This window comes from Azolla caroliniana, unplaced genomic scaffold (assembly GCF_043228905.1).
Source record: "Azolla caroliniana isolate FFs.n. ecotype wild unplaced genomic scaffold, voAzoCaro1.0.p SCAF_4, whole genome shotgun sequence".
NCBI lineage: Eukaryota > Viridiplantae > Streptophyta > Polypodiopsida > Salviniales > Salviniaceae > Azolla > Azolla caroliniana.
In genome coordinates, this window is record NW_028230439.1 from 16,996,480 (window position 1) to 17,012,214 (window position 15,735).

At 39.3% G+C, this 15,735-nt stretch overlaps 1 protein-coding gene across 1 annotated transcript; it reads left to right on the plus strand.

Annotated features, from left to right (window-relative positions):
• The first annotated feature begins 3,998 nt into the window (after positions 1-3,998).
• Positions 3,999-7,799, plus strand: LOC147865166 (phospholipase A1 PLIP1, chloroplastic-like). Its single transcript, XM_087317922.1, has 5 exons — positions 3,999-4,602; positions 4,753-5,145; positions 5,333-5,392; positions 5,483-5,890; positions 6,997-7,799. The coding sequence occupies exons 1-5, from the start codon at positions 4,078-4,080 to the stop codon at positions 7,576-7,578; spliced, it is 1,968 nt and encodes a 655-aa protein (XP_087174048.1). The 5' UTR covers positions 3,999-4,077; the 3' UTR covers positions 7,579-7,799.
• Positions 7,800-15,735: the final 7,936 nt, after the last annotated feature.

The window sequence follows — 15,735 nt, forward strand, 5'->3', positions numbered from 1 at the left end:
CTCCCTCCCCCTTCAATGACTGACAAATGAATGAGAAATGAGAGGGAGTGCCAATCTGGCCGTCTCACAATCAGTGGATTTTCGAGATCCGTCACGCCATTAGTTATGTGGCATCATGTAGTTTAGGAGCTGTGATTTACAGTACAGCGAATATGTATGTGAAAGGAACGATTTGAATCCACAACCTTAAACCTTGAACCACTAGGGTAATAAACTCATGCTATTGAATAAAGATTCAATGAAAAGAAAGAAAAAGATAGAGAAAGAGTCAAGAGTCTTGCTTGCCGTTATACATTTGATCTTTGCAAAATCTTTCTATGCAACTGCTTTATGTTTTTGTGCATTGCTTAATACATTGCATGAGAGATGAAATTATATGAAACGGAGTGATATATTAACTTCTTGGGAAAGGCCAACATGACATATGAGATCAAAGAAAAGATTGTATCATCACTCTGATACCTTGTCTGAATAACAAAGGAGGACAAAAAGAAAAAAACGAAACTCTTTGCACACCACTTAGGTAAGCTGTGATCCATGGTGAATCTTGCAGTGGCTGTGTGACTTCTCAATATTTTTGTGATCATTTGTATTGTATTATACAAAACCTTTGTGGAGAGAGAGAGTCTTCTTGTATTGTATTTCAAGTTGTTAGCATTAAATATTATGAATCCTTCCTTGCAGTGACAAATAAAAGAGTACTTACGCCTCTCTCTATCCAATCAACAAGAAGGGGAAGGGCTAAGGTACAGAACAAAATCAAAACTGAAAGCATTAGACCAAGAAAATCACAACAATGGTTATAACTACTACCCAAGGGAATCCTAGCGATAAGTATTCAACCATGGCAGCAACATCACAATACTCTTCTTCCAGTGGTATCCCCACCTCAACGATTCAAGCAGTAGTTGCACATGCCGCGGAGAGAACAAAAGAAGTGTTGTGTCGACGGCGTCCATGGACGGAACTCGTAGACAAAAATGCATTCGAAAGACCAACCTCGTTTCCCGATGCATTATCACGCCTTAAAACCAACACATCCTATTTCCGAGTCAACTACATCTTCTTTTTCGTCGTGATTGGTCTTTGCCTTCTATGGCACCCTATATCCCTTCTCGTTCTTGCGATATTATTGGTCGCTTGGATATACCTCTACTTTGCACGGTCTGAACCTCTCTTGTTGTTCGGGAGGACTCTTTCGGAGAATTATGTAGTTACATTCTTAGGAATCATGACTATTATAGGTCTTTTTCTGACAGATGCAGGTTCCACCCTCATCTTAGGGCTTGTTTTCGGCATAGTTGTCATGTGTCTTCATGCGTCCCTTCGTCGCACCGATGATCTTTTCCTTGATGAGCATGTGAGTGCAATATGAGGACCTCAAGTTTTTGGTAAAAATCGAGATCTATAACATCCTCAGCGATTCATTTGATTTATTATGTTGTGTACTTTCTGGTTTTCACTGGAATTCTGAAAATGGAAAATTACTCTATATGGAGGTGTTTGTTGCTCCTTTTTTACGCCGACTACAACCTAGCTAATGCTGGTTTTTGGACACCCTCAATATTGCATTGCATATTATTTGTAGAGATTGATCTTATATGCAATCGTTGCTGTGTAGATAATTTCGTGGTTACATGTATGTGCGTATCTTTTTGTTGAATGTAAATGAAATGCTTGTTTGTTGGGTAATCATACGTATGTATCTTTGTTTCAATTTCGACTTATTATAAATTAAAACTCAAGTAAAAGTAGTTGATATGCAAAAAGGAAATTTGTTTACTTTCTTATCAATTAAACTTGGCATGCCAAGTTCAGCCAAGAGAATTCTCGTATGTCTGTCTTGTTCAATGATCACAAGTTCCTACGACTTGATGAATTTATATTTATAATACGTGGTATAGTCCATCAAACTTGAATGCCTTACCATTTCTCACTAAGGAACTTAAAATTAGTTTAATGACATGATGTAACCTAGACAGGGTGCATGAGTCATGAAAATAGAACAAAAGTGAAGACATCTTTGATTTGTTTGCAAAATACATTGCTTTATTGATGCGTATGGGCAAATGGAAAAAATAATGCAGGTCAACACTTTATTCTTCTCGTTTATTCCTACGCGCTTAAGCTATCGTGTATGGTGCTAACACGTATTCATGAACACTTAAAGAAAAAGTTTTGCATCCTCTTTAAAGATGGGATCTGTATTTTTCCTGTGTACGGTGTGATATTTAGGCTATAAATGCAAGCAAACTGTCATTTCATGTTAGACATTAATATCATGTAAGATTAACAACAACAGTATATAGTATTTCTACTTGTTAATATGCATTAAAGAACCTAGATACGAGAGAGACTTTAAATAAAGAAATGAATTCGAGTTATTCTATTGAACTTTTGCCATCACATTTCATCGTCATCGTTTGTTTTGTTATTGTTGTCATTGGCTACATAGTTGTCAGTAATTCAAACAAGAGATGGGATGGGGGCTAGAAAATGTGAAACTCATTGAACATGTAACTTGAATTGACATATCAAATTAAAAGAAGCGTGCTTGCGTGGATAAATCAAGCAAAATCTTTCAAGTTATATGCACAAACGTATGCGTCAAATCGTTCCTAGCATAAGGTCAATTTAATTGATGTCATTTTTTGCAAAATTGCATTCAAGATGTCGTATATGATGTAGTCTTTTGAAGAATTCGTGTTGTTGGGTAATAGAATATACAAAGTCAATTCAATAATTGGCACATTCTCCAATTGAGTAGCTTTTCCACATGTGAGGAAGAGAAAGAAAAAGTGGAAAGCTTCTAAATCACACTTAGAAGCTTAGGTCGGAAATGACGAAAGAAGATAAGCCATCGAAAAGATAAATCTACAAATGTTAAGGGACAAATTCTTTTATGATGGTTCTGGATGACTAGCTAATATGGATAACACAAATTCAAACACGAATGTGTTGGAATCTCTGGGTTTGGGAAGCGAATTGTGTGTCATATTGGTCAAGTTTGTCAAGTAAGGGAAGATTACATGAGATTCATAATAATAACTTAAAATAAAACACACACGCTCCTTGTACATCGTATTTGTGTTGACATAGCTATTAAGGAACCGATTGTCTTTTGGTAACAAGCCAAATTGTGTTCCTTTGCATGCAAGCAATAACATCGAAATTTCAATGCAAGGAAAGTAGCTAGCATGGGAACAATAAACGTACGTGTAAATCGTAGCGTTGATGAAGAAGATTCATCTCATTGTACAAATCTATATATAAGTCCATATCGAGGAGTGAAAAGGAGAGAGTTAAAACAAATGGAGTCCGTCCGTCCGTCCATCGAGGAGTGTGGAGTAATAAGAGCCACATCTTTTCCCGGGGGGACGCTCAATAATTATGGAAGAGCAAGTGAGAGAGAGAGAGAGAGGGCATCTTCTTAGACTCACTCCGACTCCTCATCTTCTTATTTTTGTTTTCTTTTTTGGAGATGATGGCGATCTAGTCAGCCCCAAAAAATGAACAATGAGAAACCGCCCAACCAATTACCACACACCTCCTTCTTCTTCTTCTTTTTGTGTCCCCAAAAATGAACAAAGGAAAATGGGAAAATGTTTTGGATGTGACGACGTGGAATCCCCATCCCATCCAATAGCCAGCCCCCCCATGAGCTGACGTGTCGTATCTTCTTCATTTGAAGAAGAAAGCAAGCGCCTGCTCTTCTTCTTCTTCTTCTTCTTCTTCTTCTTCGTGAACAAACAATCAAACATCTCAAATTCATTTGTTCCCCCCCCCAATAAAAAAACCCTGCAACTCAATTTGATCTTCTGTAGTTTTAGTAGTACTCGAATCTCAATCCATCCAAACTGCAAAAAGAACACAAAAGCCTTCCCTTCCCAATACCTAATTAATTACATACCCCACTAACCATATTATACTCTACTTAACAAGGCCACAATCAAAGCAGGCAAACGCATCACAAACATATATACATATAGACTAACTTGTGTGTGTGTGTGTTAGAGTCTTGTAATATACTCTTCTCTCTTGTAATATAGCCCTCCAAAACAGACCTTCCTTCATTCAATGGAGACACACATCCCCACCATTAGTGGCACTCTCTTCACTCACCATCACATTAATAATGCCATCCCAATCACACTAATTAAACCAAACAGTACTACCAGTACCACCACCAAATTAGCCCCACCTAGTGCTGTCAGCATCTCTTCCCAATCCTCTACAATTAGCGGTCACCCCAATAATAATACATCATCATCATCCCCTGGCAATAGTTCCGGGCTTCATATCCATGACTACACTCTCCCTCATTACCAGATTGATGAGGAGACTCGCACAAATCCTCATGATCATCCATTAGCAGCATATCATGACCTCCACATGGAGACCTCTGGCTCGAGTCAGGATAATCATCATGAGCCTGTAGCTCGTGACTCATACTGCCTAGTAGTGGACGACGAATTGGCTTCACAGGCCCATGACAAGGACTCAATGTCATCTTTCCTCCATCCAGTACCTCTCCATGAAGCCAACGAAATCTCAAAGATGTGTGAACTGAGCAATCTTGCATACACGATCCCTCAGATCAAGGTAATTAGTTAACACATTAAACCTAAACATCATGTTTGAATATTTATTTTGTAAATATTGATATTTCTCAACAGTAAATTAAATTTCCCACTAACATAAGGATGGATTGTTCGTCATGATGTGTTGTGACTCTTGTCAACAACACAACAGCCTGAGCAATTGTGGAAGGATCACGCTCGAAGCTTTGTAACTTCTTCATTTGTTAAGAAGGAAATACGCCAGGCATCCATGTCCAACAGAAAAATGACAAAGTCTGGCTCCTCTAATGACAAGAAAGGAATAAAACAGACAAGGGGAGGAGGAAATGAAGTTTCGGCAAGCAATGCCAAGACTTTTAGGAAGCAAGCAGTGGATAGCCTCCACCAAGAGGTATTAAGGAAAAATACAACAGCATCTAAGAGTAGATTAACGACAGAACAGGAAACTTCCTCCCAGTCAAAAGATCAGGAGATAAAGGATGGAGACATTAAATTAACATGTTGTCCATGTGAGTGGTTCATATGTGATGATGAAGAAAGGAAGATTAGATACCTGGTGATACAGGTAAATGACCAACACAATCTTCTCATTACTATATATACATGTTATGGTCTAGAATAAGCTAAAGTTTCTTTTTCTTTTTTTAGTTGTGGATCTAAGCTTAGATAATGCTATCAAAATATTCACATACAAACACATCTTTTTCATGAATTATGTGACATCTGGTTTCTTTCCTTTTTATGTAAATTAGGGTTCTGAATCCTTGGCATCCTGGCAAACAAACTTGGCATTCGAGCCCACTAAATTCGAGGTAAGCTTACGAAGCCATTATATATGTATGTAAACGAATTTCGCTTTCTAGGGCGATCTTGACATTGAGATGAATATTGGAACAATATAGGGTCTCGACGATGTATGGGTACACCGAGGGATATATGAAGCGGCAAATGGATTGTATGAGGAAGTGATGGGAGATTTACATGAAATGGAACAAGGATGGAGGTTGTGTTTCACGGGGCATTCACTAGGGGGAAGTCTAGGGATGTTGGTCGCATTGATGGCAATAAGACGGGGCACTCTACAAGCAAACATGATGGAGGGAGTTGTGAGTTTTGGTGCACCATATGTGTTATGTGGTGGGGAACATCTCCTCGAGGATTTATGCATGTGCACCTCACAAATCCTCAATGTCATCCTTCCTCGTGACATTGTCCCCCGTGCCTTCTCTTGCAACTACCCCAACCATGTTGCCCACATCCTCAAGCATGTCAATGGAACCTTTCGCCATCACCCATGTTTGAATTCTCAGGTAACTTGCCACATGCAAGGAAGGACACCATCCTGTTCTCAACTCACCTTAATCACCTTTAACATGCATCAATGCCATTGTCATTTGTCTTTTTAATTTTCACGAGGAAAATGAACTATGAATCATCCGAGGATTCAATCTTTGCGACGTTGACAATACACACTAATAATATGTCCTACTATCACCATCCAAACTATAACAACATCATGTGTGTGCCAATAGTGTTCTAGTGTCTTCAAATAACATGAGACATCTTCAAGCTAACCTCTTTTTTTTCACATTTATATAATCCTCATTAGCATATGTCACATTTTGAGGAGCCAAAATAATCTAGGAATGAGGTGTGTTCTCATCATATTCATTAGCATTTGCCAGAAATAAGTTCAATGTGGAGTATTAGTATGGTATGTCTTTCTTCTTCAAGATTCCATTTTGCTTTATTAAAATTTCCACCCCTTATATATTCTACATCAACATGAAAAGTGGATTAATTGGTCCTTGGTACATTTAAATAAATGGGATGTTCATGTATCGCACATATTTTGCTAAGAAATAAAGAATCTTTTCTAAAACATTTGACATACAAAATGAACTTTTATATGCTGGAGACCATTTTTATGTTTGAACCAACCAATATTAGGTTTCATAAGTTCTCCACTTGCATCTTATATCGTTTTTTGCTTGCATAGATCTCATTTAGTAGGGTCACTATGCTTTACCTTGCATTTTTATTCTACGAAGAATCGGATTATACCTGATTTGCCATTGGTTTTTCTTTTATATTCTTCTAAATATAATACATCATTATATACTTGGGAGGGAACCTAGAGCACAACCATATTCATCATTGTTAATTGTTAAAATCATTTATGTAGTTCGGAACTTGTGTTATTTGATCATTTACATAAAAGCAATTTGACTACAACACATGGACTACAATCATAATAAATCATACTCTATTAACATATACTCAAGTTGATAAGCATAAAACATATAGAGAAAGTTTGATAGAGGATTTACGTTTAAATGAATACTGCATTAATAAAATTGTGTGAGATTAAATTTGAGCCACAAAAACAATGTTTTAAATTCGATATGCCATGCAGATGTTATTATATACACCATTAGGAGAAATGTTGATATTGCAACCAAGTGGAGATGGTGGGGAGCATGAATTGTTACCAAAAGGAGGAGATGCACAATTGCATAAGATAAGACATCCATCCAAATGCCAGTCTAACGACAAGGTCCATGATGTGGTGGAGAGAATGGAAGTTGTTAGGGCACAAAGGGCATTCTTAAATGTTCCCCATCCATTAGAAATAATGATGAAGTACCCAAGGGCTATAGCACAAGATCACGACCCTCGCACTTATGCCAAAGCCATGAATATGGTGCTTGCATCTCATCAACATGTATCACTAGATTTTACACTCCCTAATTATTTCCCATATCAACAAGTCTTCATGGATCATAAACACGACCTTAATCCACAACCATCCACACCCCACAACTTATTTAGATACATTTACAGTTTGTTCATCACCGTACTCAGCAATTTCCCAGTTGAAAAAACCATACCTCAAAATTATTCCAAGGATTTTGTATCTGAACATGTCCAAATTGGTATCATCCTCATCCTCACTATGACAATTCGTCTTGTATCTTCCTTGCTAACATTAGCTTAGGATGAAGTTAACCAAATTAGGGATCTAGTATCTTGTTCAATAGGATTGATACTAGACCCATTATTCCTTATTCAAATTCAAATCTTAGCTAGGCGACTTTTCTTTTCTAAATCATTTTTTGAAGCTCACCATACAAGGCTTTGAAAAAACCCTTTGTGGGCCTAAAGCCAATTGTATCAGTGATCTTTTGTGTAACTTGAAGGAACGATTCCATTATCTAAGTTACTTTCAAAGTCTATGTTAATGAAAAGATGTTAGTAGTGCTTGACAAAATGTGATTCATAAACTATAACTTTGCATTTCTAACCAATTTTAATAACTTAGATATTAATATAAATGGAAAATAAAACAATTTCTAATTTCCAAACATTGTAATGTTGAAATATTGTCGAATGATCATGATTTTTTTATGACATCATGTGAGATGCTCTTCATTATCGATAACATGATTAGGGTTTAGTGTATGTTTTTCTCTAGCTTATCCTCTTCAAGTTCCATTCTCAATCTGTCCATATATCTATCTATATAACTAATCTTGGACAAGTTCCATTCTCAACTTCAAGCTCATGACATGGCATTGGTGGTGAAATGTTAAAGACATGGCTTGCTCCAAGTATGAATACAAATTAAAGAGTAGATATCCCAACATGTTGGATTTACAATAAGTGTACTTCTTATTTAATGCAATTTTGACCATCATGATACATTGGTTAATTAGGATCCTATGAAAGTACATAAAGCAACTCTTTCCCATGTGGTGGTTAATTATTGATGATTGTATAATCATCCCACATTTTTTGCTTGATAGAATTTTCTTTCGTAACTTTGTGTATTCCCATGTGGTGGTTAGTATTTGTGGGTATGTGAATGTTTGTTATATGTGTGTTAGTGAATGTATTAGAGTAGGCATAAATGTAAGTGTAGAGGTATTTTCATATTTATTTGTCTCGATAAGTATTTATGTTTTTAAATCTGTTTTGAGCAAATGTGTGTTTATGCATGTAGGCAAGTGTATGTTTATGGGTTTTGATGTATGTTTTTAATGTGTATGTATGTGTAAGCATTTATTATTGGAAGGATGTATATGTTTTTAAGAAAATTTATACAATTTTTTTCCAAAGAAAAAACTCATTCCATTAGTTATAATTTTTTTACAAAGTAGAGTGTTATATACAAATCCCTATAGGGACGCGATAGTTCCATCTTATGTGGATGCCCACTGACTCAATAAAAGGAGAGGACGGCCATTGTTGGATGAAGGCTAGTCATTGTCTTTCAACTCCATCGAATCCGCCTGTGAGGCCATCGTATTGGTTGTTTAAAGTGGCTACAACTTCACTCCATATCTAACAATCGGCAACGTTCGGTTTGGTTCGAGAGGGCCATAACCGAACCGTTTACAATTTCACAAACCTGAACCAAACCGAACCATGAAACCGTTAAACCGAACCATTAAAAAAATCAAACTGTTAAGCCATTAAAACCGGTAAAGCCGCGGTTTCGTGATTCGGTTTCGGTTTTTAGCTTACGTCAAAATTCAAAATTCAAAATTTTAAAATTTTAAAATTTTCATTATTTAAAATTTAAAATTTTCACACTTGAGCCCTCGTCTTATGTCACACCACGTCTTCCACATGGATGCATTGAATTTATCCTCCAATTGGCATGAGAATCTTGGTTTAAGATCCATGTTTAGAATCCATCCGATTTGGGGGGTCTAATTGGCCTGTTTTCATGACTTAAAGTAAGCGAAATGTAACTGCAGTAGCACTTTCCAGCTGTCATCCCTAGTTGTAATCCTCACACCGCAAATTTGGCGAGTAGGGATTTGGATTGTGAGAGGGGATCAATAAGACCCAATCCTCCTCTTGACTTAGGTGATATGAGTATAGGCCACGCCACCTTGGCCGGAACTGCATGATCTTCCTTCCAAGACCAAATGTAGTTGCGTGCCGTATACTTTCCTTGGAGACTGTCCAACATGATAGGTTGTACCATGTTATTGTGAGTAAGACTTGGTTTGCCACTATGATGCGACCTGCTAGAGAGAGTTTTTTCAAGCTCCAATGTATCAACTTTTGTTGAATGGAGTGAATAACTAGTGCAATCATCGTCTATGGAGGAATGTTGAATCCAATTTGGAAACCCAAATACTTGGTGCTTACTCCCTGATTTATCCACTTGAAAGTGGGATGCGGGTGCCATGCAGGATGTGCTTCATGAGAAAGCCATATTGCATAGGATTTGTGTCAATTGATCATGGTGTTTGATCTCTTGCAAAACATGGCTACTCCACTTTCCATCGTCTTTAGATTTTCCAAGTCCCCTTGCATGTAGACTGCGATGTCATCTGCAAATTCTATATCCATGAGGCTTTGGTGAGAGTGTGGCACAGGAAGACCACATAGATTTAGATGTCGCGAGTTGAGAAAACTAGAGAGTGGTTCAACGAATAATAGAAATAAGGATGGAGCCAATGGGCATCCCTTTCGTACAAATCACGATAATAGGAAGAAGGGGCCTCTTTCTCCTGCTAGTTGTTACCCCGTACGAGATGTACGGAGAGTCAATGTGATGAGTGAGGGTCAAATGTTATCATGATGATTGTTGTGTGTGTGTAGGGGGCATAAATGTAATTGTGAGTCGATACGTATGTGAACACATGCACACGTGTGTGCATGTGGATGGATACGAGGAGGTGTGAGTGAGTGTCCAATATGAATGCTCTAGGGGGCTTACACCCCTTTGTATCTACCCCCTCTTGTACTATTTAACCCCTTATGGGGAATGAATGAATGAATTATCATTTTCTCTCTCAATCTCTCTCTCTCTTGTCATCTCTCTCTCTCTCTCTCTCTCTCTCTCTCTCTCCCCCTCAACGTTGAATCCCCTTGGGAGGGGGGTGGAGCCATTCTAGGCACCACCCCCCACCCCGCAATGCTTCTCAATGCTCATCCTGTCATCATCAAATGATTATCTTCGTCATCACACCCACCATGTCTAGCTTTATCATCAATCGTCATGATTATCATAAATGTTAACCCTAAACCTACAACACTAGTGAAACGCAACTGCTAGCATTCCTATAAAGGTCGGTAGTGCCTTTTATCCATGACTCTTGAAAGCTAAGTTTCCCCATCACACTTTCTAGAAAATTGTAAAATACCATGTCATATGCTTTCTCAAAATCTAGGAGCACCACAAATACGTTGTTGTTGGTATGTTTGGCAAGAGTTATTGCTTCCTAGAATGAGAAAAGGTTGTCTAGCATGCTTCGATTTCTAACGAAACCTTTTTGGGACGAATGAATGAGTTGAGGTAGATGTGGTGCTAAGTAGCATGCCATGATTTTTACGAGCAACTTATAGACAATATTGAGAAGAGTTATGTGCCGCCACTTACTAATGTCGTTGGCACTCCCACCACTTTTAGGAATGAGATGTATCATCCCCTATCCAAATTCCTCCATCATGTTTCGAGAGGTGATGATCTCCTCATATGCTTGGAGGAGGTCTTCTTTAATAGTATCCCAAAGGCTCGTGAAGAAGTGAGGGGTGAGGCCATCAATTCCAGGGTAGCTATCTGCATCCAAATCAGAGAGTGCATTCCATATTTCAATGATTGATAGGGGACGTGTGAGCCATGTATTAATTTCTATCATGACTTTTTGGGGTATGCTCTAGAGGATAATATCTTCTCTTGTGTCTTCCCCTGTGGCCATACTATCTTCGGTAAGTAATCGCTTATAGTAAGTTGTGGCAATATTCCTCATTTCATCGCCATCTTTATAGTGGTCATTCCATCCTCTCAGTTGAGGTTGTGCCTCAGTCCCTTGGATCAGAAGAATTCCTTCGTGGTTTTGTCCCCTACTCAAATCCAGCAAGCCATTCTTCCATGAAACTCCATGTCATAGATTGCCTTTTTTGACATGATGAGTTATTGTTTGGCCATGGCAACCTGTCCCACGATCCAAATGCATGACGTGTATCTATATTGGAATCGTTGCAAGGTTATTAGTCCCTACTTTGTCATCTGTCTCTTTTCCTAAGTGTCCTTACTTTTGGTCTTGATGATCTCTTGTAAAATATTTAAACTATTGGTTTTATTGTGTCCAATTCCTCCGTAGCCTGTTGCCGAAGCTGGTCAAAAATCTTTGAATCAATTTTGAAGTCGTTTTGCTACACATGTCGGGTTTCCGATCTCGTGCATGGTCTATGATTCTCTATTGTATGATCTTTGCTCTGTTGATTCGAGGACATCCATTCTCCATTTGTGCTTCTGTTTGTAACAGATCTAATCGGGCGTGCCAAATTTTGTGTTGTCCCTGTCGACTAACACAAAGGTCGAACAACTATCTTACAAATTCGCTCTATCAATAAGATTGTGGTTGGAGATTGGACCTAGTCGATTTTGTTCGACCAAATTCTTGAACACAGTTATCATAAACATGCACCTTAAATTACCATACTCAATCACTTATTATTATCAGAAAAACATCATTATGATCGATTGTTAGCTATATATATTATGAGTAAGAGAATCTGCAATAGCAACCCATGACACAGAATATACTTGTAAATAGTTAGATGCGGAAGCTTATGAACCGACAATCATTCGATTATCCGGAAATTGAACATATTGTTAACACAAAACACAGAGTACAGGAAGGAGAGAGAGAGAGAGAGACTGAGTGAGTGAGAGCAGACAACAAATTCCATTACAAAATGCTTAATACATTACAAAATGCTCAATACATTACAAAATGCTTAACAACACTTTATATATACATGCTCATTTGTTAGGGTTGTTATGAAGTATAAACATGTACTTCAATGCCCTTAAAAGAGCCTATGACACTAACTGCCTATATTAGGCATGTTTCCTAGAATAGGTCTAATCGGCACGTGTGATGTTCTGAGTCGACTTCCACAGCCGCTCCGTCATTCGGATTCGGTATCCGGCTTCTTCAGCTGATCTGGCATCCGGTCCAGAACCTAGTTCAGAGTTTAGGCTTATCAGCCTAAGTGGGCCTAGCCAACCGGATCAATTTCAGTCTAGCCTACCTGCTTTTCTAGTCAGTCCAGCCCATGTTGAGCTTGCTCGCTCAACATTCCCCCTCAAGCTCAACTTGAGGTTGGTCCATCGTGTCAGGTGTAGCCGGTCCTTGCATCCGACTCCTTCTGGCATCCTCCCGTCTAGGTCGTGCTCCACATCCAATCCAGTCTAGCGTCCGACAACCCCGTTGGTTCGACGCTCCTCGACTCGTCCGGTTCTGCACACGTCGACCCCTACGGTCAGCGTGTCAGTTCGTCAAGCCCTTTTAAGCTCCCTCATTGGTATGGCTTTGGTGCCCCTCAACCCGCCTACTCCTTCGTTTTAGTGTTGGCTTCGGCTGCCTTCTTGTTCGCCTGGTCTTCATATGATTCGGCTCTCCCAAATCAAACTCCTTGATCGAATGGTTGTCTCCGATTCGTTTTCCATCTTGTTTGAATCAGTTGTCTCTGATTCACCTTTCTTCTGGCCTTTGACCACATTTGCCCATGTCCTGGTCTTGGCCTTCTTGTTCCGGTCGGCTCTGTCCTTCTTGACTTTACCACCTTTGCCGAATGTTTCGGTCGATTCGGCTTCTTCTTTGACTCTCCTCTTGTCTTCTTCTACCTGTTTCTCTGTCTCGTTACCTTTGTTCTCCTCCCCAGGTGTCCTACCTCTCAAGTGCGGCATGTCGAGATATTGTAGCCCAACTATCTCTGAAAAGTGTTGCAACTTGTCCAATCCGAGCACCTTGGGGAAAATGTTGGCAACTTGTTGATTGGTTCAAACAACCTGCTTTTTGTTGCCCCACGCTACTGTTGCGCTCCCAAGAGAGAAATAAACCCTGATGTCGACCGCCAATCGGTGGCGTCTTCAGCCCAATCGACATTAGTATACCCGACCAATTGTTCTATTATGTTGTGCCGACATAATAGTCCCTGATCCTTCGTGCCGCTCACATATCTCAATATTCAATGCGCGCACTGAAGTTGCACCATCAACGATTGCGACATGAATTGGCTGATTAGCCCGACCAGATAGCTAAGGTTTGGGCGGGTGATAGTTAAGTATATCAAGCTTTCGATTATCTGTCATAACCGTGTTGGATCGCATGTCGTTTCGGATCAGGGCAAAACTTGACATTCCTGTCAAGAGGAGTTGCAATGGATTTACAATTCTTCATGCCAAACTTGAAGAGCATACTTAAAACATAGTGTCGTTGACTAATTAGTATGCCCTCCGGGTTGCGGATCACTTCAATCCTGAGGAAGTCGTGAAGGTCCCCCAAATCCTTCATCTCAAATGCAGCTGACAATTGGGACTTGTCTTGGTTGATTTCAGTAAGGTCGGGGCCTGTAATGACCAGGTCATCCACGTAAAATAAAATACAAATATAGATGGGGCTTTTCTAACCTTTTCGGATGAACAACGAATAGTTGGACTTTGAAAACGCAAACCCCATCTTGCGCAACCGTTGCGTGATTTTGGAGTTCCAAGCTCGTGGGGCTTGTTTGAGGCCGTAAAGCGACTTCTTTAGCCGGCATACTACCTACCGACTTGTTCAATTCTAATCTCTAACCAAAATCCAAGGTTTGGACCATAAATACTTGTTCTTCAAGGTCACCTTGAAGAAACACGTTCTTGACATCCATTTGATGGAGATGCCACTCCCTTGCCAATGGTACCACTAGCACAAAGGTCTCATCGTAGTTGATGTCGTGGGTTTGCACGTAGCCTTTGGCCACCGGACGGGCTTTGTATCGATTGACAAAGTCGTTGGCATTGTACTTTACCTTGTACACCCATTTGCATCCGATTGGTTTGCAATGTCGGGGAGGATCCGCTAGGTCCCATGTTTCGTTGACAACTAGTGCCTGCATTTCTTCCTCCATGGTTGTTTGCAAATTGGCATCTTGTGCCTCCTCCGCATAGCACTCCAGCTCGCGTATTTCCACCACCTTTGTCATGTACACATAATGATGCGCCATGTACTCATTGTATCCATATCAGATCATCGGGATCTTGTGGCGAGTCGATCAATGTAACTTCTCATTCGCCAATTTCAAGGCCCTCTTGGCTGAATTTGCCCTCAACTCTTGAGGCTCCTTTTCACTCTAGTTGGTGTTGGATTGTCCCTGATCCAATGCACCTCTGTCTGTACCGCACTTCGGCATCTTCATCTTCCCCTTCTCTTTGTGCGTATATTGTCTCCTCGGTTTCTAGCATAGGGAATGCACGACCGAGTCTTCACTGTTCGTCGGCTCTTCATTCGACTGGTCATTCCAACTTAGTCTCTCAATTGGCCCACTTAGCCGGAACGAAACCGGATTCTCATACGAAGTGTTGATTTCTTCTCCTTTGAATACCAGATTATCAACCTCACTGGCGTCGTTCTCAGTAATCGGCACGGAGTTGGTGGTCGAAAATGGCAAAGAATACCAGGACGCTGATTCGTCAAAGACGACGTCATGACTCACTCAAACTTGCGTCACTCGGAGGTTGTAGCCTTTGTATCCCTTCTGTTCATGAGAGTAGTCGACCAAGATACACTTCTCCGACTTGGCATCCAACTTCTTCCACTTCTCATCTGGCACGTGCACATAAGCAATGCTGCCATGCATGTACTTTTTCTTGTGTTTAGAGAAATTGTTGAGACTTCTCATCTCTTTGTTTGAATAACGCTTTTGTACTCATGCAAATTCTTTTGATAATTTTCTTTATCCTTGATTATATCCAAAATTATAAGGTACTTTCAAGCTTCATTCTTTATCAAACCATTTTTTCTTTGAACTACATTTCTTGATATGTGTGTGTATGTAAATGCACGCGAGTGGTATCACTATAGTGTTTTTCACATAAAATTAATATAGTCATGTGTTTTTATGAAACAAATGGAGTGTGATTTTTAGAATGTGTTGTAATATGAACAAAAGCCATGAAAAGTTTATAAAACATCAAAATATATATATATATATATGCTTGGTAAAAAAAGGCATGACTTGATATGGAAGCTTATAAATAGAGTACAACTCTAAAACAAATCATTCTAGTTGCACGGTACGTTACATGTGAATCAAATATTCTATAAATCAAATGCTTTTTTATTTTGGCATCAATGTACCATGT

Excerpts from the sequence above, each read along its gene's own strand:
- LOC147865166 (XM_087317922.1), top strand. The coding sequence starts at position 4,078 with ATGGAGACACACATCCCCACCATTAGTGGCACTCTCTTCACTCACCAT. Across the intron at positions 4,603-4,752 it reads ACACGATCCCTCAGATCAAG|CCTGAGCAATTGTGGAAGGA; the intron begins GTAATTAGTTAA and ends ACAACACAACAG. Across the intron at positions 5,393-5,482 it reads TCGAGCCCACTAAATTCGAG|GGTCTCGACGATGTATGGGT; the intron begins GTAAGCTTACGA and ends GGAACAATATAG.